Here is a 27,466-nt window from a genome sequence, read left to right as displayed (position 1 = left end):
GTGTTCCCGAAATCTAACATACAATGGGCGTATCGTTTCCCCTATGTAATAGTATTTACACGGGCAAAACACTACATATACCACGTGATCTGTTTTACACGTTATAAATTCCGTCACTGAATGATCTACTGCTCCCATACGCAAAACCCGTTCTGTAAGATGTTGTTTACAGAAGGGGCAATGGCCACATTTGTAGTCACCCTTAGGGATGCCAGCACTAAGCCAGTTTCCATCCCGTTTCACAATGCGATTTCTTACCAGTTTGTCCCTTAATCTCACACTGCGTTTATTCGCAATTAATGGACCTCTTGCTATGACATCCACGATGTCCTTATCTCGCTCTAAAATATGCCAATTTTTCCTTATGGCCGAGCGTATCTGTTGATCCATCGCACTATATCGGAAACAAAATGTGAACCTTTTCTCCTTCGCCTTACCCACCATGTGTCCAGGAATCTTTCTCCTATCCATTTCACCTTTTTTAGTTCTCTGACGCAGACCGCTGTTAGGGTGACCAGAGTATATTGGATGGTTTCCAAATATTATTATGAGGACGCTCGAGCGGATGATGAATTCACACAGAGACAAATTGTATCTGCATAGAAAACAATCATAACTTCTTTATTCCATAGCTAATATTATATACCCTTTCACCTTAGGGCGTTCACATCAATATGGTGTACAAACTATTGATTGGCTAAAAACATATTCTCATATGGCAAATTATCGTTTTCATTCCAAAAAGTAGCTAATTAGTATAATTAAGGTGGACAACGCTCATTAATCATTACTATCTGATAGCTCCCACTACCAACACCGTTATTAAGTATTCCCTTAAAGGTAAGGTACCGCGTTTGTAGATCATTAATAAATCACTGTAATGTAGCATAACATGCTGCTATAACCAAGTTTTAAATGCATGTGAAACAGATTTTGTGTGTTATATGTGTTTAAAGAAGGAACTGGGGGCTGACATCTTGGTTTTGCAGCAGTAGCAGGGCACTAACAGTGTCATTTTACAGCACCCCATGGACATAGGAGATAATAGACCGGCGAGGACCCTATCTATAACATTGGAGAGGTGTTAGCAGTGAGCTGGGCACGCCTCTGTGGGCTGCACAACTCACTGCTGTAGGTGTGACTAGCAGCCATTTTATTATAGCCCAGTGCTCTCTGCCCAGCTCCACTTACTCTCTATCACAGGAGCTCCATTCACTCCATTAAGCTGCATTCCCAGCCTGCAGAGAGGTGACACCTGACACCTGTCTCTGCCATACAATGTATCTCTCCCCTCCCTCCACAATGCCTGGCCACTCACTGCAGACCTGGAGCTCCTTCTTATCTTACTGAGGGATGAGTCACAGACAGCTCTGCACAGACAATGCTGCTGTATGTGGACACACCACATAAACTAAAGGTACCTTCACACGAAGCGACGCTGCAGCGATAGCGACAACGATGCCGATCGCTGCAGCGTCGCTGTTTGATCGCTGGAGAGCTGTCACACAGACCGCTCTCCAGCGACCAACGATGCCGAGGTCCCCGGGTAACCAGGGTAAACATCGGGTTGCTAAGCGCAGGGCCGCGCTTAGTAACCCGATGTTTACCCTGGTTACCAGCGTAAAAGTAAAAAAAACAAACAGTACATGCTCACCTGCGCGTCCCCCAGCGTCCGCTTCCTGACACTGACTGAGCTCCGGCCCTAAAAGTGAAAGTGCTTTCACTTTCACTTTAGGGCCGGCGCTCAGTCAGTGTCAGGAAGCAGACGCTGGGGGACGCGCAGGTGAGTATGTACTGTTTGTTTTTTTTACTTTTATGCTGGTAACCAGGGTAAACATCGGGTTACTAAGCGCGGCCCTGCGCTTGGTAACCCGATGTTTACCCTGGTTACCAGTGTAAAACATCGCTGGTATCGTTGCTTTTGCTTTCAAACACAACGATACACAGCGATCGGACGACCAAATAAAGTTCTGGACTTTATTCAGCGACCAGCGACATCACAGCAGGATCCTGATCGCTGCTGCGTGTCAAACGAAACGATATCGCTAGCCAGGACGCTGCAACGTCACGGATCGCTAGCGATGTCGTTTCGTGTGAAGGTACCTTTACTGTGCTTCTGATGCACTAACTGCTGGTGATAGCAGATCACAGGGCAGTCACACACAAAATGGCTCTGCCCTGTGATGCTGCTCTTCATTCTACCCCAGGGATGTTAGACCACCAAAAAGGGGAGGGAAATGCTGATGTCAGCAGTTACTGCCCAGATTTTCCAGCTAACAGTAAAGCTGGTAAGTCTCACTATAGCTGCTTGAGGTCTAAAACGGAAAATGCTCCCCCTAGTGGTCAATATATATATTTGTAAGAAAATATATAATATTTTTCATATAGAAATGTTTGCAAACAGTGCAAACATTGCATTAATACATTTTATTTACTATTTTAAGCTTAATTTCACAAAAAAACAAACTACAAGAAAACTGGTGGCACCTTCCCTTTAAGCAATATAGGGTTTGTCAGCAGTTTCGATCACGTAACTGAGAGAATGTAGTAATTCAGCAAGAGAGGTGAAACACAAGTCATGTAAGGATTCATATATGTGAGGATAAACTATGAGGGTCCCTGAATTCCCTATCACCGCACCAAAGACTCAGGATATCCTCTTTGCCTAAATCTTACCTCTATCTCTGCGGATTGTTTGGAGAAGCCCTCATCCGTGTTATTTGCTCTCCTCACCCTTAAAAATTGACTATAGGGTAAGGCTTGTTTGACATGTCTTGGATGAAAGCTATTATAATGCATCATCGTGTTAGTTGCCACTGGTTTGCGATATAGGGATGTACATATAGTGCCCTCTTTAATCTCCACTAATACGTCAAGAAACTCAAGACGTTGCCCACCAAATGACAACGTGAAAGACACATTCATCCTGTTATTCTGATTGAGGTACAGCACAAAATCACTGAATGTGACTGCTGTTCCATCCCATACAATGACTATATCATCAACATATCTCCGGTAAAATTTAATCCACTTCAGATAGACATTGCTGGCGGCATATATATATCTCTCCTCGAAAAGGCCCAAAAACAAATTTGCGAAAGTACATGCTGCCGGAGTTCCCATCGCGGTACCTACCTCTTGTACATACCATGTGTCTAAAAACGTAAACGCATTGTGCATAAGAATAAAGTCCAGACCCTCACTAACAAAGTCAGTAAAATTTTGGCTTCTCTCTGTGGAACCCAAAATTTGTTTAATGGCCTCCACTCCCATTTTATGGGGAATTTTCGTGTTCAAACTTTCAACATCAATTGATGCTAATGAAAAAATTTTTTGCCATTCAAAATCCTGTATACTTTCCAAAAAGGCATTGGTGTCTTTCAAATATGATGGAATAACTTTTAACAAGGGCCGCAAAAGCCAATCCATATACTGGGACAGGGGCTCAGTAAGCGACCCTATCCCAGATATGATGGGGAGCCCAGGGGGAAATCTCATGTATACAATTAATTAGTTGTGAATAGCTTGAGAGGACATGAATATGTCAGTCAAATATCTAGCTAAATCTAAGGGTCTCAACTGACTTGGTAGTCTGTGTCCCTTCTTTCTCTAGGACTTTTTATTATTTATGCCAGACGATATAATAACAGGTAGAAATGTTACAAAGAGAGCAAAAGTGCATATATAATCTTGGTCTAGCTATATATATATATTGGGGTCACCAGATACTGTTGTGACAATAGGGAAAGTGTATTTGCTGTAGTGTCAGACATAGCCCATACAGCCCTACAACAATCAAGCTGCAGTCTTAGTTGAACAAAAAGCATAAATTAGCCATATATCATCCCCACATATTTGTTTGTTGCGACCTCCGTGCTGACCAGACCACTGCAATACCTCCTATCTTAAACAAAAATAATAATATTAAATATATAAATTTGCATCCCTTTCCTACTCAAATATATAAATTTGCATCCCTTTCCTACTCAACGCGTTTCTCCCCTTCTAATGAAAAGAGGTTCATCAGGAGTATATCCAAATAACAAGGGTTACTTAGCTTGCATATGAGATCAGCATATCAACATGATAAACAGCTGCACCACCGGGCCGATCCCCTCATCTTAGTAGCGCTAAGTAGTTGAGTAGAGTAGGAAAGGGATGCAAATTTATATATTTGAGTAGGAAAGGGATGCAAATTTATATATTTAATATTATTATTTTTGTTTAAGATAGGAGGTATTGCAGTGGTCTGGTCAGCACGGAGGTCGCAACAAACAAATATGTGGGGATGATATATGGCTAATTTATGCTTTTTGTTCAACTAAGACTGCAGCTTGATTGTTGTAGGGCTGTATGGGCTATGTCTGACACTACAGCAAATACACTTTCCCTATTGTCACAACAGTATCTGGTGACCCCAATATATATATATAGCTAGACCAAGATTATATATGCACTTTTGCTCTCTTTGTAACATTTCTACCTGTTATTATATCGTCTGGCATAAATAATAAAAAGTCCTAGAGAAAGAAGGGACACAGACTACCAAGTCAGTTGAGACCCTTAGATTTAGCTAGATATTTGACTGACATATTCATGTCCTCTCAAGCTATTCACAACTAATTAATTGTATACATGAGATTTCTCCCTAATCCCATGAGGGTATTATAGGGATAGCAGGGCCAGCCGACGAGGAGCGGGGGCGCCACGGCGTAGGAAAAGAGGGTGCCAACCTCCGCAGGCAGGTAGGGAGTACTGAGGAAGCGTAGGGCTTGGCACCAACCCGGCTTTTTCTATAGTACGCTTGCATCTATTGGTGATGGTGGTTGCACACTATGGTTTTAACAAATATTAATAAAGGATAATTTTAAAGTATTTTTCATTTCTTTGGGGGATTTTTTCTGTGAGTGTAGTTTAATTGACCCCAACTTATATATTGTTTTGACTGGGAGCCCAGGGGGACAATCTATCGATTTATGAACTTTAGGAATGTGGTACCAATGAGGTTTCATAGGGAACTCTAGCAGCAATTTTTCCGCTTTCTTCTGGGATATCACCCTCAAATGGACATATTTCTTCAAGAAAGTCCTCAATTCATTCTTATATTTATGTATTGGGTCCCGCTGTAAAGGTCTATATACCCCACCATCTGAAAGCTGTCTTAACGCTTCTGATATATACAAAGATCTAGGGAGCAGCACTACTTTTCCCCCTTTATCGGCTGATCTCACTAGAGTATCCTCCCAAGCACTTATTTCCCGTATTACCTCCTTGTCTGCCACCTTGAGGTTGGGGGAGCTCTTTGATATATCAAGGCTTCTACATCCCTAATCACCTGCACGTAGAAGCGCAAGCACAGCGCGAAACGGCCGTCGTTTGCTCCTTTTCTCACTCCCCTGGCCAGGAAGCTTTTTTTTTTTATGGAGATTGAATAAAGATTGCCAATTTTTAGACCAGTGAGTGCCTTCCTTTTTCTTGTGTGTGTATAAAATATATATATATATATATATATATATATATATATATATATATATATATATATATATATATATATATATACATATACATACACTCACCGGCCACTTTATTAGGTACACCATGCTAGTAACGGGTTGGACCCCCTTTTGCCTTCAGAACTGCCTCAATTCTTCGTGGCATTTTGGTCCATATTGACATGATGGCATCACACAGTTGCCGCAGATTTGTCGGCTGCACATCCCAAAGAGGCTCCATACAAGGCAGGATGGATCCATGCTTTCATGTTGTTTACGCCAAATTCTGACCCTACCATCCGAATGTCGCAGCAGAAATCGAGACTCATCAGACCAAGCAACGTTTTTCCAATCTTCTACTGTCCAATTTCGATGAGCTTGTACAAATTGTAGCCCCAGTTTCCTGTTCTTAGCTGAAAGGAGTGGTACCCGGTGTGGTCTTCTGCTGCTGTAGCCCATCTGCCTCAAAGTTCGACGCACTGTGCGTTCAGAGATGCTCTTAGGCCTACCTTGGTTGTAACGGGTGGCGATTTGAGTCACTGTTGCCTTTCTATCAGCTCGAACCAGTCTGCCCATTCTCCTCTGACCTCTGGCATCAACAAGGCATTTCCGCCCACAGAACTGCCGCTCACTGGATTTTTTTTCTTTTTCGGACCATTCTCTCTAAACCCTAGAGATGGTTGTGCGTGAAAATCCCAGTAGATCAGCAGTTTCTGAAATACTCAGACCAGCCCTTCTGGCACCAACAACCATGCCACGTTCAAAGGCACTCAAATCACCTTTCTTCCTCATACTGATGCTCGGTTTGAACTGCAGGAGATTGTCTTGACCATGTCTACATGCCTAAATGCACTGAGTTCCCGCCATGTGATTGGCTGATTAGAAATTAAGTGTTAACAAGAAGTTGGACAGGTGTACCTAATAAAGTGGCCGGTGAGTGTATGTATACATACATACATACATACATACATACATACATACATACATACATACATACATACATACATACATACATACATACATATATATATATATATATATATATATATATATATATATATATATATATATATATATATATGTATATGTATATATATATAATATACACAGTGCCTACAAGTAGTATTCAACCCCCTGCAGATTTAGCAGGTTTAATAAGATGCAAATAAGTTAGAGACTTCAAACAAGAGCAGGATTTATTAACAGATGCATAAATCTTACAAACCAAAAAGTTTTGTTGCTCAGTTAAATTTTTATAAATTTTAAACATAAAAGTGTGGGTCAATTATTATTCAACCCCTAGGTTTAATATTTTGTGGAATAACCTTTGTTTGCAATTACAGCTAATAATCGTCTTTTATAAGACCTGATCAGGCCGGCACAGGTCTCTGGAGTTATCTTGGTCCACTCCTCCATGCAGATCTTCTCCAAGTTATCTAGGTTCTTCGGGTGTCTCATGTGGACTTTAATCTTGAGCTCCTTCCACAAGTTTTCAATTGGGTTAAGGTCAGGAGACTGACTAGGCCACTGCAACACCTTGATTTTTTGCCTCTTGAACCAGGCCTTGGTTTTCTTGGCTGTGTGCTTTGGGTCGTTGTCTTGTTGGAAGATGAAATGACGACCCATCTTAAGATCCTTGAAGGAGGAGCGGAGGTTCTTGGCCAAAATCTCCAGGTAGGCCGTGCTATCCATCTTCCCATGGATGCGGACCACATGGCCAGGCCCCTTGGCTGAGAAACAGCCCCACAGCATGATGCTGCCACCACCATGCTTGACTGTAGGGATGGTATTCTTGTGGTCGTATGCAGTGCCATCCAGTCTCCAAATGTCACGTGTGTGGTTGGCACCAAAGATCTCGATCTTGGTCTCATCAGACCAGAGAACCTTGAACCAGTCAGTCTGAGTCCTCCAAGTGATCATGAGCAAACTGTAGACGAGCCTTGACATGACGCTTTGAAAGTAAAGGTACCTTACGGGCTCGTCTGGAACGGAGACCATTGCGGTGGAGTACGTTACTTATGGTATTGACTGAAACCAATGTCCCCACTGCCATGAGATCTTCCCGGAGCTCCTTCCTTGTTGTCTTTGGGTTAGCCTTGACTCTTCGGACAAGCCTGGCCTTGGCACGGGAGGAAACTTTCAAAGGCTGTCCAGGCCGTGGAAGGCTAACAGTAGTTCCATAAGCCTTCCACTTCCGGATGATGCTCCCAACAGTGGAGACATGTAGGCCCAACTCCTTGGAAAAGGTTTTGTACCCCTTGCCAGCCTTGTGACCCTCCACGATCTTGTCTCTGATGGCCTTGGAATGCTCCTTTGTCTTCCCCATGTTGACCATGTATGAGTGCTGTTCACAAGTTTGGGGAGGGTCTTAAATAGTCAGAAAAGGCTGGAAAAAGAGATAATTAATCCAAACATGTGAAGCTCATTGTTCTTTGTGCCTGAACTACTTCTTAATACTTTAGGGGAACCAAACAGAATTCTGGTGGGTTGAGGGGTTGAATAATAAATGACCCTCTGAAAAAACTTTTCCCAATTTAAAAAAAAAAATAAACAAAGAAATAACATTCTTTTTTGCTGCAGTGCATTTCACACTTCCAGGCTGATCCACAGTCCAAATGTCACAATGCCAAGTTAATTCCAAATGTGTAAACCTGCTAAATCTGCAGGGGGTTGAATACTACTTGTAGGCACTGTATGTATGTATGTATGTATGTATGTATGTGTATGTATGTATGTATGTATATATATATATATATATATATATATATATATATATATATATATATATCTATATATATATATATATATATATATATATATATATATATATATCTCTACCTACCTACCTGTGTGTATTATATATAATATATATAGTTCATTATGCCAATTAGGGGGCATGTCACTGAGGGATCAGCGACCTGACAGAAGCCAGACTGATGAATACCTAAGCAGGGCATCACATGAAGACACCCCCCCCACCCCGGAGCACGAGCATTTCATTAACTCAAGACTGAAAATACAGGTTACACAACAACCACAAGACGGATTTTATCAGCCAAGGTATCATTGTAATCAGTATAACGGCGCTGACCTGACAGTGTGTAGGTTACCGTGCACAATCCTGCTAACAGGTTCCATTTAAAGATAGTACTGCCATTATTAAACACATTTTTGTGAAGATTTTTGCTGTACTGTGGTTGTGGTAGCAGAAGTCCAGCCTACAGGAAGTGCCTAAAATTACAGATGTTGGTTATGGCGGAAAAGTGCCTGAAATTGTTTTCTGTATTCTATACTGCATTTGACCCCATAATGAGCACAGATAGTGTATGTAAAGCAGCTACAACTTGTAATACCCCCTACTTATTACAATAGTACTATAGAGGACTGAACTACTGCATCCCTGGGCATCAGGCACTGATCAAAAATTGGGTCCTACCAGTGTTAACAGATTTAAAAATCATAGTATGTCCATAATGTGTTTTTTGTTTTTTTTGTTTTTTTTCCGTTTATTTGGATAGAATAAGTAGGATTGGAAAATACAGCTAATTTTTCAAAAAAAGAACACCAAGCCCTCATAGAGTTGCCTACGGAAATTGACAAATTATGTATTTAAAATGCAAAAAAAGTAAATTCATATTGTTCAAAACGCGTATGGTATTAAAGGGAATCTGTGTTCAGATTTTTACTACCCAATCTGAGAGAAGCACAATGTGGAGGCATAGACCCACATTCCAGAGACTTATGACTTGCTGGGCTGCTTGCTGCAGCTTTGATTAAAACTGGTTTCATTAGATCTTGCAGTTCTCTGAATGCTGAGCATTGTGTAAACCCCACCCACACCACTGATTGTTCACTATCCATAGGCAGAATGCTGCCAAAGGAAGCTGCCAATCAGTTGTGTGAACGTGGTTGGACAACATGGCAGTAGGAAAACCCTAAGGCTACTTTCACACTAGCGTCGTGTGACGTACGTCGCAATGCGTCATTTTGGAGAAAAAACGCATCCTGCAAAGTTGCCCGCATGATGCGTTTTTTTCTCCAGACTTGCATTAGCGACACATTGCGACGTATGGCCACACGTCGCATCCGTCATGCGATGGACGCGTCGAGTCTTGGCGGGCGCGCAAAAAAGTTCAGTGTAACTTTTTTTTGTGCGTCGGGTCCGCCATTTTCGACCGCGCATGCGCGGCTGAAACTCCGCCCCCTCCTCCCCAGAACTCACAATGGGCAGCGGATGCGTTATAAAACTGCATCCGCTGCCCACGTTGTGCTACATTTAGCACACTGTCCGTCGGGCCGGTTTGCGACGGCCCTGTACCGACGCAAGTGTGAAAGTAGCCTAAGCAACCCAGCAACTGACTCATCACTGGAATCCTGGTGTCTGTGTCTACATTATGCTGCTCTCTGATTACATAGCAATAATCTGGTGATAGATTCCCTTGCTGGCTGAGCAGTAACTCAGTATGTTCAATATTTGTGTAATATGCCTAATAATAAAAAATTGTTTTAAAACACATACAGAATGCATTAATTGATTAGATGGATTAGAATACTGTTTATTATTTCAGTGTTTATAATGTAATATTAGAAGTCTTACTTTTTTAACTACAAAACTAATTATTCTGTTTAAGGTGGATATTATGGCAGAGGCAGAACAAAATGCACCTACAACTCCCCCGACACCACCCAAGCGTGGTAGACCACCTAAGTTTGGTATGTCCTTCTTTATAGTTAAAAAAAGAAAAAAAGTGTAGGCTTGTTGGTACTGCTGGGAAAAGTATGTTTTTTGTTGTATGTTTTTGTAATCTATATTAATACAAAAAAAAATTACAAGATTGAAATTGTTAGAATACAGGCCAATGTTTTCTTTAAACTGTACGTTTTAAGGTTAATCCTAAGTTGCTTTACCTATAGGTAATAAGGCCATGTTTCCTGTAAAACCATTCTGAAATACAAGGACTGAATAAGACCCATATAAATGCCACCTGTTAAATAGAATGTATATTGCCATTCGCATCCCTCCCGAATCCCAGCCAAATGGGAGCATATGCAAAACAACATTCAGCACTGTGCTGCTGTTCCCTGCTCAGCAGGTGGTCGAAAGCAGGTTATACTGTGTAAATGCCACAAAGTAAACTAAGGGCCCTCATTCTCTCAGCAGTCACTGCTCAAAGAAATGTGTATATTGTGGGTTCATTGTATAATTATTTTTTTGCTTTTGATTATTTTAGCACCTGTAGAAATTCCACAGAAGAAACCAAGGGGGAGACCCAAGATGATGAAACCACCACCCCTTCCTGCATCAGAGCCTGAAGTGTAAGAATGTTTCTTGTAGTAATTTTCTAGCTTGGATTGTTGTGCTTGGTTCGTGATACATGTATTATATGGTGTTACATGTAACCCTGTTCCCTTCTCCTTACTCTTTTCCTTTTTCCTATTTTGTCTTTGGGAAAAGTGAACACATTGTATAATGGCATTCTTTCTCTCTCCAGTTCTGTAACCCTTTTTGTGACAGGACAATTTTTTTCACTATTGTTGCTCACCCAAATAGAACCCGAATATGCCAACTGTTACATTTTGTACTCTCTCTACACATGTGTGTTCTATTGTGGTCCACCAATTAAGATGCGTAGTTGCTCCATATACATAGATACATACACTACTTACAAAAAGTTAGGGATACTTGACTTTAGGGTGACATTTCAGCATGATCCTAGAGTTCACTCTAAATTTTTCAGGTGAACTTAATGTGACCTTCTCTAACCTTTTGCAAGCACAACTGTCAATATTTCAGTACTTTTTGTACAACTTAAATTGTTTGAGATGAGGAAATTACTTTTACATGCTTCTACTTAATGCCCTACTTTCATGATAAAATATCACTGTAGCATGGACTTTTTACGTTTTCCTAAAATTTCACCCGAAGGCCAAATATTATAACTTTGTGTGAGTAGTGTATGTGACCTAACATCCAACTGTGTTGATTCCACATGTATAATCTGTTACATCTATATGTTGCTAGCATTGTAGTATATACTGATACCTATTTTTTATATAAAATGAAACCACTGAGATGCAATTGAATTGTAGACTTTTGAGGTTTAATTAAAGGGATTGAACAAAAATTTCCTGTGAAATGTTTAGAAATTGCAATACTTTTTCTACAAACCTTCTCATTTCAAGGGATCAATACAGTATCTACGTGTATATATTTATTCTAACCTGTCACGCTGTTATTATACTATGCGCGGCACATGAATTGCTTTTAGTCTATCATCTACTTTAAAATACATTAGTGGCAACACAATTATTTTCCTGCACTTTTGCCGAATGTTACCGAATTTTTCCGATTTTAAGAAAAATGGTGGTGTTACCAAACACGCATCCGACTATCATATTTGTGCCGAATTTATGTTTGGCGATTGGCTTCCGAACATATTCATTCATCTCTAGATTTGAGAGACAGTTCGTTGAGTCTGTTGGGTAAAGTGTTTTTGTCAATCATGATGCGGGAGACCCTCTGAAATTGGGAGTGAGGGATGTTGTTTTTGGTGCATTTGAGGTGCCAACTGGAATAGTGTAGTAAACTGTTGCAGTCAGTTGGTTTGGAATAGAGGTCTGTTAAAAGAACCCCTGTGATGTTTTTGGTATCCATTGTGTCCAGAGATTATATTGTACTACTGCTGTAGTTGAGGGTGAATTATAGTTCTGATCTGGTGGGGTTGAGTTGGGAGAAAAAGGACTCTAGAGAGTTTGATGTGCTGTGCCAGATACAAAAGATGTCATCAATGTATCTGTGCCAGCATATTACGTTTGAAGAGTTCATTGGTGTATATATGGTGTTCCTCAAAGAAGCCCATATGAGCATTGGCATCAGGGCCGGACTGGGACAAAAAAGCAGCCCTGCCGCACAAACTCCACCAGCCCACACACACTAACAGTCCTCACCCCGATCAGTGAATTTTGCTTTACTTTGTCGTGCCCCTCACTCTCCTAAAAGGAGATATTTGAAGAGCCACATGTGAATGGCGCCACATTACATATGATCAACCACAGCTGCATTTACATGGTGCTCTACAGAGCTCAAATTTTCAAGATCATGGGTGTCCCAGCACTCGGATCTCCAGCAATTGGAAGTTATCCCCTATCCAGAGAGGAGGGGATTACTTGGTATAATCCATTTAAACAGCCTTTCCAATATTTTATTTTTATTTGGCCATAGTGATATTGAAAATACAAAACCAATATTGACCCTCCCAAAGTCCAATGTCGCCTCTTCGACAACAAGACATGAAAAGTGGTACTGTGCAGTGTATACAGGGGCGGCTCCAGGTTTTTCTGGGCCCCGGGTGAGAGAGTCTCAGTGGGCCCCTTAAACACATACCACAATTCATAATGCACAGATACAGTGGAGAAATATAGGTACAGTACAATGTCAAATATTTCACTTCTTACATTACAAGAGTGATAAGTATTGTACATTGTACAATAGGTCAGAAACCAGACAGTATAGTCCTCCATACAGTATTATGGGCACCACATAGCCCTCCATACAGTATTATGGGCACCACATAGCCCTCCATACAGTATTATGGGCACCACATAGCTCTCCGTACAGTATTATGGGCACCCCATAGCTCTCCTTACAGTATTATGGGCACCACATAGCTCTCTGTACAGTATTATGGGCACCCCATAGCTCTCCTTACAGTATTATGGGCACCACATAGCCCTCCATACAGTATTATGGGCACCACATAGCACTCCATACAGAATTGCATGCCCCATATATTGCTCCATACAGAATAACATGCCCCATACAGTATTATGGGTACCACATAGTGCTCCATACAGTATAATGAGCCCCATATATTGCTCCATACAGAATAATGAGCCCCATATGATGCTCCAAGCAGTATAATGAGCCCCATACCTTGCTCCATACAGAGTGGGCCCCATATAATGCTCCATACAGAATAGGTCCCATATAATGCTCCATACAGAATATGATAGGCCCCACATAATGCTCCAGTATATGATGGGCCCCGTATATTTCTCCAAACAGAACGGGCCCTATATATTGCTCTAAACAGAATGGGCCCCATATGAAATGCTCCATATACAATGGGCCCCATATGATGCTCCATATAAACAACTGAAAACCTCACCTCTCGTTGTTGGCCGCTGCTCTGCTCCGGACTCCTTAGTGTCGGCGTCTTTCGGCTCTCTGCACTGTGACTGTTCAGGCAGAGGGCGCACAGACGGGGCGTCACTGCACCCTCTGACCTGAAACGTCAGTCAGAAGACGTCGCAGCGGAGGAGCGGGAAGAGGCTAGTATTGCAAGTGCCAGGGCCCTGAGTAAGGGGAGGGGTGGACTTTTTATTAGCCATGTGGCAACATTTCAGTTCCACAGCAGAGAAAGGTTGTTATGGCTCTGAAACACTGCCACATGGGCTAAGAAAGAGTCCGCCACTTTTTTCACCATTTTTCACACACACACACAATAAGAGCAGATGCTGAGAATTACAGCATGTAGGAGGAAGAGACGTATACACAGCATACATAGCTCCACCATATATACCTTGGTAAGGAATATAGAGTGGAGCTGTGTATATAATGTAGAGCTGGGCTAGTGTATATAGCGTGGATTCTATACTATATACTCTATACACAGAAACATACTATATAAACATCTGTACATTCTATACTCGTGTATGCGTACAACTCTACATTATACACTGTATTAAGACTGCATTATACTATATGCTACATTATATTGCATACATCACATAGGTGACTGCTGTATATACATTATAAAGGTGATACTGACTGGGGTGTAACATATATACAGGATTATCACCTATATATTGTATTTATAAGTCACAGTATCCCCTATATAATATACATAGACTGCTTTATATACATTATATAGGTGATACTGTGATTATACACAGATTTAGCAGCAAGTATCACCTATGTATTGTATACACAGCGGTCTATATACAGTATACAGGTGGTACTGCAAGTGCTGTACATACAGTAAACAAAATTGCCATATTGGGACTCACCCAGGTCCCTGAGATGGGGGAAGATGACGATCTCTGAGCTGAGATGGGTCCATCGTCAGCCGTGCACAGGAGAGGATCCCTGGCTGGTGGTGACTCAATCTAAATTCCCTATCGGTATGTCTTTGGATAAGGGACCCGTATAAAAGCGGGTAATGAGGTGCACGGGGCGCAGCGCACAGGAGGGGAGGGAGTTGTGTACATATATACTGTATTAACTGCATCAGAAAATGAAACTGAAAGCAGTGAATGATGATGAGGGGATGACGGGGCCCACACATAATGCAGCATTAATGGGGCTGAGCAGGTATATTAGGGGTCCGGGCGGAGAGTTTCGGGACCGATTTCCCCCCCATTATAACGGCGCCGCCCTCCAGGGGCCCAATGCTCACAATGTGTGTCTGTAGGGTGGTCCCAGGCCCGGAAAGCAGTGCAATTCTCTCAGCCACGTCTCATTGCCCATCATCCTGCCTACACAGTAGTAGCGCAGGAAACAAAAAAAAAAAAGCTGCCCTGACACTGGTACTGGCCAGCGTCGGAAAGAAGAGCCCTGTGCATGCCGTGTCAGCCCTTTAAGGCTATGTGCACACTTTGCGGGTTCTCCCGCAGCGGATTTGATAAATCTGCAGGGCAAAACCGCTGCGGTTATCCCTGCAGATTTATTGCGGTTTGTTCCGCGGTTTCCGCTGCGGGTTTCTGCCTATACTATTGATGCTGCATATGCAGCAATATGCAGCATCAATAGTAATGTTAAAATAAAAAAAAAAAGTTTATATACTCACCCTCTGACGTCCCGATCTCCTCAGTGCTGCACCCGGCGGTCCAGTTCCAAAGATGATGTGCGAGAAGGACCCTTCGTGACGTCACGGTCATGTGACCGCGACGTCACCGCAGATCCTGTTCGCACAGCAACTCTGTCCGGCCGGCCGCGTGCAGCGCTGAGAGGTGAGTATATCATTATTTTTTATTTTAATTCTTTTTTTTTACGCACAAATATGGTTCCCAGGGCCTGGAGGAGAGTCTCCTCTCCTCCACCCCGGGTACCACCCGCACATTATCCGCTTACTTCCCGCAACGTGGGCACAGCCCCATGCGGGAAGTTAGCGGATCAATGCATTCCTATGGGTGCAGAATCGCAGCGATTCTGCACAAAGAAGTGACATGCTGCGGAATGTAAACCGCTGCGTTTCTGCGCGGTTTTTCCCGCAGCATGTGCACAGCGGTTTCCATAGGTTTACATGTAACTGTAAACGCAATGGAAACTGCAGCGGACCCGCAGCGGCAAAATTGCGGCGGTTCCGCGGTAAAAACCGCAAAGTGTGAACATGGCCTAAAACTTGTTACTGAAAGCTCTGTGTGCACGCACTCTTATGCTGCCTTGCACACACTGACTTGGCCGCAGCCGCGCGCACACACGTGCTGACAAGGGCTGCCGCGGCGAGTATATACTGTCAAGTGCCCCAGCGGCCCTTGTGAGCGAGAGCGCTCAACACAGCAGGCCTTTAGATGTTTTAAAGGGCCAGCGGTCCACTTAGTATGACTGAGCCGCCAGCCCAGTGGGTATCTGCCCGGTCCGGCAGATTAGCAATCCGGGCCTGATTGGCATACACTGAAGCTACGTTAGAGCCCATTGCGGTTCTGCACATTTGGACATGGCATGTGTCACCAAAGAGAGAAGTTTTTGTGCAAGATTAATTTGAGAAGGTCAAGACAGTTGAATGGAATCGTTATTCATCTTGGACTGGGGAAGCATATTACTTTTTTAAATCAAGTATTTTTTATTAAAGCATATGACACACCATTAACACAATCTGATACAAATTTCAGACAAAAGGAAAGCATATTAGTTGCGGCCTCAACACCTTTCTGATGGTGAATGAATGTGTAAAGGCTATTTATGTTGAGGGCTACAAGGAGGCTGTCAGAGGGGACTGATGTAAGGTCTTTGATAATTTGTAAAAGAAAATGACCTGTGTTTAGTAAGAATGATCTTGTGCTTTTCATGAGTGTACTAAGCATTTTCTCTAGATGGACAGAGGCAACAGAATGGAGTCCAAGTAATTCACGATAGAGTGGCTAGGAGAATTCGTGAGGGATATATTTATCTTTAGTAAAACATAGAAGACTGGTGTTCTAGGGTGTGGGTTAGTCAGGAAAGTGGCAGTTTTGAGTTAGAAGCTGGAGCATTGAGAGGAACCTGCAGATTTGCTCTGTAGTGACATCAGGACAGCAGAGTGACCATTACACATCAAACTGGTAACTACTCCTTTTATCTAAAATAAGCTTTGGAGGCAAATTCTCATGCAAATCTGCGTCTGGCCGGCACATAGTCCTGGACAGCTCATTTATATATTCCGTAGGAATACACATTTTTTTTTATAAGACATTGGATTGCAGACATTAAGGTATCACTTTATTCAGCTTTCTATAACCTAGATGACCATATAGACTGCTTAGGAAGGTTGATCCTAGTAGCAGATTCACGCCCTCCTGCCCGCCTAAGATTGTTTTCACCCTCCTGACCAGGCCAAATTTTACAATTCTGACCAGTGTCACTTTATGTGGTAGTAACTCTGGAACGCTTTAACGGATCCCACTGATTATAAGATTATTGGGGGGGGGGGGGTTGTGTGACACATTGTACTTCATGATAGTGGTAAAACCTGTTCAATATGACTTGTGTTTATTTGTGAAAAATTAGAAATTTGGCAAAAATAAAAAATTTAGAACATTTCTAAATTTTCAGATTTTTATTGTTTGTGCCCTTAGAGAGTTGTGTCACAAAAATTGGTTAAAGAGAACCTGTCACTCCCAAAATCGATGGTGAGGTAAGCTCACCGTCATCAGGGGCTTATCTACAGCATTCTGTAATGCTGTAGATAAGCCCCCGATGTTACCTGAAAAAGGAGAAAAAGACGTTAGATTATACTCACCCAGGGGCGGTCCTGCTGCGGGTCCGATGGGTGTCTCAGGTCCGGTCCGGAGCCTCCCATCTTCATTCCATGACGTCCTCTTCTGGTCTTCACGCCACCGGACCTGAGACACCCATCGGACCCGGACCGCAGCGGGACCGCCCCTGGGTGAGTGTAATCTAACTTCTTTTTCTCCTCTTTCAGGTAACATCGGGGGTTATCTACAGCATTACAGAATGCTGTAGACAAGCCCCTGATAACGGTGAGCTTACCTCACCATCGATTTTGGGGGTGACAGGTTCCCTTAAATAAATGTCCGTCATGTCTACTTTACATCACCACAATTTTCTAAACATAAGTTTTAATTTTTTTTGTTAGGAAGTTCGAAAGGTTAAAATTGACTCATGTTTTACAGCAAAATTTACAAAGCCATTTTTATTTTTTTAGGGACCACATCACATTTGAATTGAATTTGAGGGGTCTATATAACAGATAATACCCAAAAGTGACACCATTCTACAAACTCCACCCCTCAAACTACTCAAAACTACCGTATTTTCCGGCGTACAAGACGACTTTTTAACCCCTGAAAATCTTCTTAAAAGTCGGGGGTCGTCTTGTACGCCGGGAATCGCCTTGTACGCCGGGTGTATATGGTGGGTGGGGGGGGGAGTGATCCTGATGACGACGAGGGGGCGTCTCACAGAAAAGTGAGTATCCCCCATTACCTTATCATAGCGCTGCAGCGTGGGGTCTCTGTGCTGGGAGCGGCGGCGGCTGCTGTGCTGTGCTGTGCTGTGGCGGCTCCTCTTCTGCAGTGTGGGGCCTCTGGTGCTGTGGGGCGGTGGCGTATCTTCATGCAGTCGGGGCTCCTCCGGCATCTCAGCCTGGAAGCCCCGCCGGCAACTCCATCGGTACAATGCGCTGGCCTCCGGGAAAATGGCCGCTGCTTAGATTCAGATCTCGTTGAGATCTGAATCTGAGCATGCGCAGCCCCCAGCGGCCGGGCCACCGCATCGCACCTATTGAGCTGCCTCCGGGAAAATGGCCACTGCTCAGATTCAGATCTCGTCTCCCGAGATCTCGGGACGAGATCTGAATCTGAGCAGCGGCCATTTTCCCGGAGGCCACCTGACCGCATTGTACCCATGGAGTTGCCGGCGGGGCTTCCAGTCTTTGAGATGCCGGAGGAGCCCCGACTGTATGAAGATACGCCGCCGCCACCGCCCCACAGCACCAGAGGCCCCACACTGCAGAAGAGGAGCCGCCACAGCACAGCACAGCAGCCGCCGCTCCCAGCACAGAGACCCCACGCTGCAGCGCTATGATAAGGTAATGGGGGATACTCACTTTCCTGTGAGACGCCCCCTCGTCCTCATCAGGATCACTCCCCCCCCCCCCCCCCCAAAAGGCACATATTCACCGGCCCTATAAGACGACATAGGGTGTATAAGAAGACCCCCGACTTTTAAGAAGATTTTATTTTTTAACTGGTAAAGTTGGGGGGTCGTCTTATACGCCCAGTCGTCTTATACGCCGGAAAATACGGTACCTTTAACCCTTTTTCCTCCCTAGGGTGGTTTGCGCCTTAATGACCGGGCCAATTTTTACAATTCTGACTACTGTCCCTTTATGAGGTTATAACTCTGGAACGGTTCAACGGATCCCGGTGATTCTGACATTGTTTTCTTGTGACATATTGTACTTCATTATAGTGGTAACATTTCTTTGATATTACCTGCGTTTATTTGTGAAAAAAACGGAAGTTTGGTGAAAATTTAGAAAATTTCGCAATTTTCCAACTTTGAATTTTTATACAATTAAATCACAGACATATGTCACACAAAATACTTAATAAGTAACATTTCCCACATGTCTACTTTACATCAGCACAATTTTGGAACCAAAATTTTTTATTGTTAGGGAGTTATAAGGGTTAAAAGTTGACCAGCAATTTCTCATTTTTACAACACCATTTTTTTTAGGGACCACATCTCATTTGAAGTCATTTTGAGAGGTCTATATGATGGAAAATACCATCCAAGTGTGACACCATTCTAAAAACTGCACCCCTCAAGGTGCTCAAAACCTCATTCAAGAAGTTTATTAACCCTTCAGGTGTTTCACAGGAATTTTTGGAATGTTTAAATAAAAATGAACATTTAACTTTTTTACACAAAAAATTTACTTCAGCTCCAATTTGTTCTATTTTACAAAGGGTAACAGGAGAAAATGGACCCCAAAAGTTGTTGTACAATTTGTCCTGAGTACGCCAATACCCCTTATGTGGGGGTAAACCACTGTTTGGGAGCATGGCAGAGCTCGGAAGTGAAAAGAGTGCCATTTGACTTTTCAATGCAAAATTGACTGGAATTCAGATGGGACGCCATTTTGGGTTTGGAGAGCCCCTGATGTGACTAAACATTGAAACCCCCCACAAGTGAAACCATTTTGGAAAGTAGACCCCCTAAGGAACTTATCTAGATGTGTGGTGAGCACTTTGACCCGCCAAGTGCTTCACAGAAGCTTATAATGCAGAGCCGAAAAAATAAAAAATCATATTTTTTCACAAAAATGATTTTTCCGCCCCCAATTTTTTATTTTCCCAAATTTGGAGAGCCCCTGATGTGCCTTAACAGTGGAAACCCCCCAATTATAACTGAAACCCTAATCCAAACATACCCCTAACCCTAATCTCAACTGTAACCCTAACCGCACCCCTAACCCTATTCCCAACTGTAAATGTAATCCTAACCCTAATTTTAGCCCCAACCCTAACCCTAGCCCTAACGGGAAAATGGAAATAAATACATTTTTTAATTTTTCGCAACTAAGGGGGTGATGAAGGGGGGGTTTGATTTACTATTTATAGCGCGTTTTCTAGCGGATTTTTATGATTGGCAGCCGTCACACACTAAAAGACGCTTTTTATTGCAAAAAATGTTTTTTGCGTTACCACATTTTGAGTGCTATAATTTTTCCATATTTTGGTCCACACAGTCATGTGAGGTCTTGTTTTTTGCGGGACGAGTTGACGTTTTTATTGCTAACATTTTCGGGCACGTGACATTTTTTGATTGCTTTTTATTCCGATTTTTGTGAGGCAGAATGACCAAAAAAACAGCTATTCATGAATTTCTTTTGGTGGGGGCGCTTATACCGTTCCGCGTTTGGTAAAATGGATAAAGCAGTTTTATTTTCCGGGTCAGTACGATTACAGCGATACCTCATTTATATCATTTTTTTTATGTTTTGCCGCTTTTATACGATAAAAACTATTTAATCGCTTTATTCTGAGAACTATAACTTTTTTTTATTTTTTCTTTGACGCTGTATGGCAGCTCCTTTTTTGCGGGACAAGATGACGTTTTCAGTGGTACCATGGTTATTTATATCTGTCTTTTTGATCGCATGTTATTCCACTTTTTGTTTGGCGGTATGATAATAAAGCGTTGTTTTTTGCCTCCTTTTTTTTTTACGGTGTTCACTGAAGGGGTTAACTAGTGGGACCGTTTTATAGGTCGGGTCGTTACGGACGCGGCGATACTAAATATATGTACTTTAATTTTTTTATTTAGCTAAAGGAATGTATTTATTGGAACAATATATTTTTTTATTATTATTATTTATGTAGGAATTTTTTTTTTTTATTTTTTTTTTTTACATGTTTACTTTGCCCCGGGGGGGACATCACAGTAAAGTGACAGATCGTCGATCTGACACTTTGCTGTGCACTGTGTCAGATCGGCGATCACACAGCATAGCAGGGAGGCTTCCCATCGCCTGCTCTGAGCAGGCGCTGTGAAGCCACCTCCCTGCAGGACCCGGATGCAGCCCCGCAGCCATTTTGGATCCGGGGCTTGCAGGGAGGAGATGCTCGGTACAAGGTGAGCACATCGCCTTGTATCGATCGTCTCAGGGAAGCATGCAGGGAGCCCCCTCCCTGCACAATGCTTCCCTGTACCCCCGGAACACTGCAATCATGTTTGATCGCAGTGTGCCGGGGGTTAATGTGCCGGGGGTGGTCCGTGACCACTCCTGGCACATAGTGCCGGATGTCAGCTGCGATAGTCAGCTGGCGATAGGCCGCGCTCCCCCCGTGAGCGCGGCCGATCACGCTGGACGTACTATTCCGTCCTTGGGAAGTTGGGCCCACCCCACATGGACAGAATAGTACGTCCAATGACAGAAAGGGGTTAAGAAGTTTAACCCTTAAGGTGCTTTGCACGAATTTATGGAATGTAGAAGGGAATAATGAACAATATTAACTTATTTTTCACAAACATTTTACTTTAGAACCAATTTTTTGATTTTCACAAGGGTAATAAGTGAAAATGGACCCCAAAATATGTTGTGAAATTTCTCCTGAGTAGAGTTGAGCGAATTTCTTCCGGATACATGGAGCGCGCCAGTTAATCGGCGCCGAACCTGCATGTGTCGCGGCTGTGTCACTGTCACAGCACATGCATGGAGAGTCTGCACTATAAATAAATAAATGAATGAAAAAAATGGCACGGGTTCCCCTGTATTTTCTATAACCAGCAAGGTAAAACTCACAGCTGGGTGCTGCAATCCCCAGCTGTGAGCTTTAGCAAGGCTGGTTGTCAAAAAAGGGGGGGACCCCACGCCGTTTTTTAAAACTATTTACTTAAACAATTTAAAAAAAAAACAGCGTTGAGACCACTCTATTCTTGATAACCAGCCTTGCTGAGGGTTGCAGCCCCCAGATGTGAGTTTTCATCAACCGCCGCCTGCTGTCTCTTTTATCACTGAAATGTAACGCTCATCATTCTCCCCTGCTCGCGCCGATCGCCGGCAGAGCAGGGGAGAATGATGATAGCAGTGTTCAGTACCCGGCGCCGGGGAACAGCGCTTACTGTAACGCTTCTTCCCTGGCACCGATGCATGTAACACAGATTACATCCATGTGTTATGCATATGCACATGTGCAGGACGTTTTGTGGCCCATGCTGAGATAAAAAAAACGGACATGTAAGCGTGTTTTGCCCATGGACTCACGGTCCGTGGAAACATACTGATGTGCACAGATCCATTCACTTAAATAGCGCTCCGTTCCTCTCGAGTCTCTGTGTATGGCTAAATAGTACTGTACAGCCACATTCAGTGTATTGCCACGTTCAATAGAAATTGTGGGACAAATTTTGGTGCCATTTTTACCCATTTCCCAGTGTGAAAATGTAAAATCTTTGGCTAAAACAAAATTTTGGTGGTAAAAATGTAGTTAATTTGTCTTCACTTCCCAATGGTATAAAATTCAGTGACCCACCCGTGGTGTCAATATGATCACTGCACCCCTAGATGAATTAATTGAGAGGGGTAGTTCGTAAAATGGGGTCATTTATGGTGCGCTCTGCTGTTCTGGCACCTCATGGGCTCTACCAGTGAGTCATGGCACCTGCAAACCATAGCAGTAAAATATGGCGCTCCTTGCCTTCTGATCTTTGCACTGTGCCTGAAAAATATTTCCCGATTACATGTAGGATTTTGGCACACTGAGGAAAAAATTGACCTCAGTTTGTTGTAAAAAAGAAAAAAATTCCTATTCGCTCTTAGAAAAATGTGAAACTTGGTTCTAAAACAACATTTTAGTGTAGAAATGTAATTTATTCTTTCTACACTGCTCGGTGGTATAAAATTCTGTGAGGCACATGTGGTGTCAATATGATCACTGCACCCCTAGTTGAATTCATTGGGGAGTGTAGTTTGTATAGAGCTCACACATAGGGGTTTCTGTTGTTCTGGCACCTCAGGGGCTCTGCCAATGTGACATGGCACCCTCAAACCATTCCAGCAACATCTAAACTCCAATATGGCGTCACTTCCCTTCTGAGCTTTGCACTGTGCCTCAAAAGTAGTATTCCCGTACATGTGGGGTATCTGCGTACTCAAGAAAAATTTCACAACAACTTTTGGGGTCCAATTTTTCCTGTTACCCTTGGGAAAAAAAAATGGTGGAAAAAATGTGTGTGTTTTTTTCACGACTCTACGTTATAAACTTCTGGGAAGCACATGGGGGTTCAAAGTGCTCACTACACATCTAGATAAGTTCTGAGGGGGGTCTAGTTTCCAAAATGGTGTCACTTGTGGGGGGTTTCCACTGTTTAATCACATCAGGGGCTTTCCAAACGCGACATGGCGTCCAATCTCAATTCCAGCCAGTTTTGCATTGAAAAGTCAAATGGCGCTCCTTCCCTTCCAAGCTCTGTCGTGCTCCCAGTGGTTTACCCCCACATATGGGGTATCAGCGTACTCAGGACAAATTATACAACAACTTTTGGGGTCCAATTAGTCCTGTTACCCTTTTTAAAATAAAATAAAAAATTTGGATCTGAAGTAAATTTTATGGGAAAAAAAGTTGAATGTTTGTTTTTTTTTTGTTTTTTTTTTTAAACATTCCAAAAATTCCTGCGAAGCACCTGAAGGGTTAATAAACACCTTAAATGTGGTTTTGAGTACCTTGAGGTGCAGTTTTTAGATTGATGTCACTTTGGGGTATTTTCTATCATATAGACCACTCAAAGAAACTTCAAATGTGATGTACCTTAAAAAAAAAAAAATGATGTTGTGAAAATGAGAAATCGCTGTTTTAATTTTTAACCCTTATAACTTCCTAACAAAAAAAAAATTTGGTTCCAAAATTGTGCTGATGTAAAGTAGACATATGGGAAACGTTACTTAAGTATTTTGTGTGACATAACTCTGTGATTTAAGGGCATAAAAATTGAAAGTTGGAAAATTGCGAAATTTTCTCCAAATTTCCTTTTTTTTTTTCACCAAAAATAAGCGCAAGTCATATCAAAGAAATTTTACCACTAACATGAAGTACAATATGTCACAAGAAAACAATCTCAGAATCACCGGGATCCATGGAAGCGTTCTAGAACGCTTTGTGAAGAAGTATCATTTCTCCTTGCAGAGTTTGGCATGCTCCTAAAGGGACAGTGATCAGAATTGTAAAAATTGGCTTGGTCATTAACATGCAAACCACCCTCGGGGGTTAAGGAGCCATGGCCCTTGTGGCTATTCATGTATGCCATGTTCCCAGGCTGTGGGATGCATGTCTCCTCCCATGCTTTCATATAAATCAGACAAGCCGATTTAACTACCAGCAAGGGCGACTAGAAATCATCAGCATATGCTACTAGAGGGCAGACTGCTTCCTGTACGTCTGTTAGAGCATCCTTAACCCCTTCCTGACATGCGCCGTACTAGTACTGCTTTGCGGGAACTGCGTTCCTGCAAACCACAGTACTAGTACGGCGCTGCTATTTCCGGTCACCGCGCTGCATCGCGCGGTGACCGGGTGAGGATGGCTGCTGTTTCTCATAGCAGACCATCCTGGCATGCTGGTGGTCAAGTATAAGGACAAAAGGGATGTCCTTGTCTTGACCACCATACACCGTGACAACAGCACCCTTGTCACTGTTCGTGGGACCACAACACAAGTCCCAAAGCCAGATTGTATCTTGACTTGAATTACAATCGGTACATGGGGGGGTGTGGATCTTTCAGATCAGGTCCTCCAACCATACAGTGCCATGCGAAAAGCCAAAGTATATGGTACAAAAAATTGGCCGTGCACATTGTACAGATGGCACTGTACAATGCTTTTGTGCTGTTCCGATCTGCAGGCAATACGGGGACCTTCCTTCAGTTTCAGGAGGAAGTCATCAAGGCCCTAATGTTTGGCACTCTTGGAGGTGAGGGCCCCAGTACTTCTGAATCTGATAGTGCCCGTATTGTCCCAGGTCAACATTTCCCAGGACAGGTTCCCCAAGCAGCGAGGACAGGCCGATCACAAAAACGGTGCAGAGTATGCTCAAAGAGGGGAATCTGAAAGGACACAACTTACCATTGTGAAATCTGCCCTGAGAAACCTGTCCTTTGCATTAAGGATTGTTTCAAAGAGTACCACACGTCCACAAATTAATAAAATTAGTTTGTACCCTTTTGACACAACACACCTATAATCTGATGTACCAAGCACATCTTACACATACCGCCACATTATAAATTTATACACTAAAACCAAAAGCATTATAGTTATTGCTATAAAACTATGCCTCTAGATAAATTCCTTCAGAGGTGTAGTTTCCAAAATGGGGTCAATTGTGGAAGATTTCCACTGTTAAGGCACATCAGGGGCTCTGCAAACGCAACATGATGTCCGCAGACCATTCCATCAAAGTCTGCAATCTAAAATGTCACTCCTTCCATTCTGAGCCCTGCCGTGCGCACAAACAGTGGTCTTCCCCCACATATGGGGTATCGGCGTACTCAGGAGAAAATGTGCAAAAACTTTAGTGGTCTAATTTCTCCTGTTACCTTTGTGAAAATAAAAAAATTGGGGCTAAAAGATCATTTTTGTGGAAAAAATGTGATTTTTATTTTTTTTTATTTTCATGACTCAACGTTCTAATTTTCTGTGAGGCACTTGGAGGTTTACGGTGCTCACCACATATGTAAATAAATTCCTTGGGAGGTCTAGTTTCCAAAATGGGGTATCTCTTGGGAGATTTCCACTGTTTAGGCACATCAGGGGCTCTGCAAATGCAACATGACGCCCGCAGACCATTCCATCAAAGTCTGCAATCCAAAACATCACTCCTTCCATTCTGAGCCCAGCCGTGCGCACAAACAGTGGTTTCCCCCCACATATGGGGTATCGGCGTACTCAGGAGAAAATGTGCAACAACTTTAGTGGTCTATTTTTTCCCGTTACCTTTGTGAAAATAAAAAAATTGGGGCTAAAAATGTGATTTTTTTTTTTCCACGGCTCTACATTATACATTTCTGTGAAGCACCTGGGGGTTCAAAGTGCTCACCACACAGCTACATAAGTTCGTTAAAGGGTCTAGTTTCCAAAATGGGGTCAATTGTGAGGGTTTCCCAATGTTTAGGCACATCAGGGGCTCTTCAATTCAAACGTGACATGGCGTCCACTCTCAATTCCAGCCAATTTTGCGTTCAAAAGGTGCTCCTTCCCTTCCGAGCCCTGCTGTGTGCCCAAACAGTGGTTTTCCCCCACATATGGGGTATCGGCGTATTCAGGAGAAATTGCTCAACAATTTTCGTGGACCATTTTCTCCTTTACACTTGTGAAAATAAAAAAAAATCGCTGCTAAAAGATCATTTTAGTGGAAAAAAATGTGAATTTTTTTTTTTTTTTACGGCTCTACATTATAAACTTCTGTGAAGCACCTGGGGGTTCAAAGTGCTCACCACACAGCTACATAAGTTCGTTAAAGGGTCTAGTTTCCAAAACGGGGTCACTTGTGGGGGTTTTCCAATGTTTAGGCACATCAGGGGCTCTTCAAACGCAACATTGCGTCCACTCTCAATTCCAGCCAATTTGCGTTCAAAAAGTCAAAAGGCGCTCCTTCCCTTCTGAGCCCTGCTGTGCGCCCAAACAGTGGTTTTTCCCCACATATGGGGTATCGGCTTATTCAGGAGAAATTGCTCAATAACTTTAGTGGATCATTTTCTCCTTTGACCCTTGTGAAAATAAAAAAATTGTTGGCGAATGATCATTTTTGTGACTAAAAAGTTAAATGTTAATGTTTTCCTTCCACATTGCTTCAGCTCCTGTGAAGCACCTGAAGGGTTAATAAACTTCTTGAATGTGGTTTTGAGTACCTTGAGGGGTGCAGTTTTTGGAAGTGTCACTTTTGGGTATTTTCTGTCATCTAGACCCCTCAAAGTGACTTCAAGTGTGAGGTGGTCCCTAAAAAAAAATGGTTTCCTAAATTTTATTGAAAAAATGAGAAATCGCTGGTCAACTTTTAACCCTTATAACTTCCTGACAAAAAAATATTTTGGTTCCAAAAATTGTGCTAATGTATAGTACACATGTGGGAAATGTTATTTATGAACTAATTTTTGTGATATATCTCTCTGATTTTAAGGGCATAAAAATTGAAAGTCCAAAATTTTCACCAAACTTCCGTTTTTTTCACAAATAACCATAAGTCATAT

General features: G+C 42.6%; 1 protein-coding gene across 9 annotated transcripts in view; it reads left to right on the top strand.

Annotated features, from left to right (window-relative positions):
• PSIP1 (PC4 and SRSF1 interacting protein 1) overlaps positions 1-27,466 on the top strand; it is a 243,462-nt gene that overhangs the window by 143,755 nt on the left and 72,241 nt on the right. For all 9 annotated transcript variants that reach the window (XM_077249249.1, XM_077249254.1, XM_077249248.1 and 6 more), the window contains 2 exons: positions 10,124-10,205; positions 10,724-10,808. In XM_077249249.1, the coding sequence (XP_077105364.1) occupies positions 10,124-10,205; positions 10,724-10,808 (167 nt within the window). The remainder of the gene's footprint in view (positions 1-10,123; positions 10,206-10,723; positions 10,809-27,466) is intronic.

This window comes from Ranitomeya variabilis, chromosome 1, assembly GCF_051348905.1.
Source record: "Ranitomeya variabilis isolate aRanVar5 chromosome 1, aRanVar5.hap1, whole genome shotgun sequence".
NCBI classification, from domain to species: Eukaryota; Metazoa; Chordata; class Amphibia; order Anura; family Dendrobatidae; genus Ranitomeya; species Ranitomeya variabilis.
This window is presented reverse-complemented; position numbering and strand designations above follow the sequence as displayed.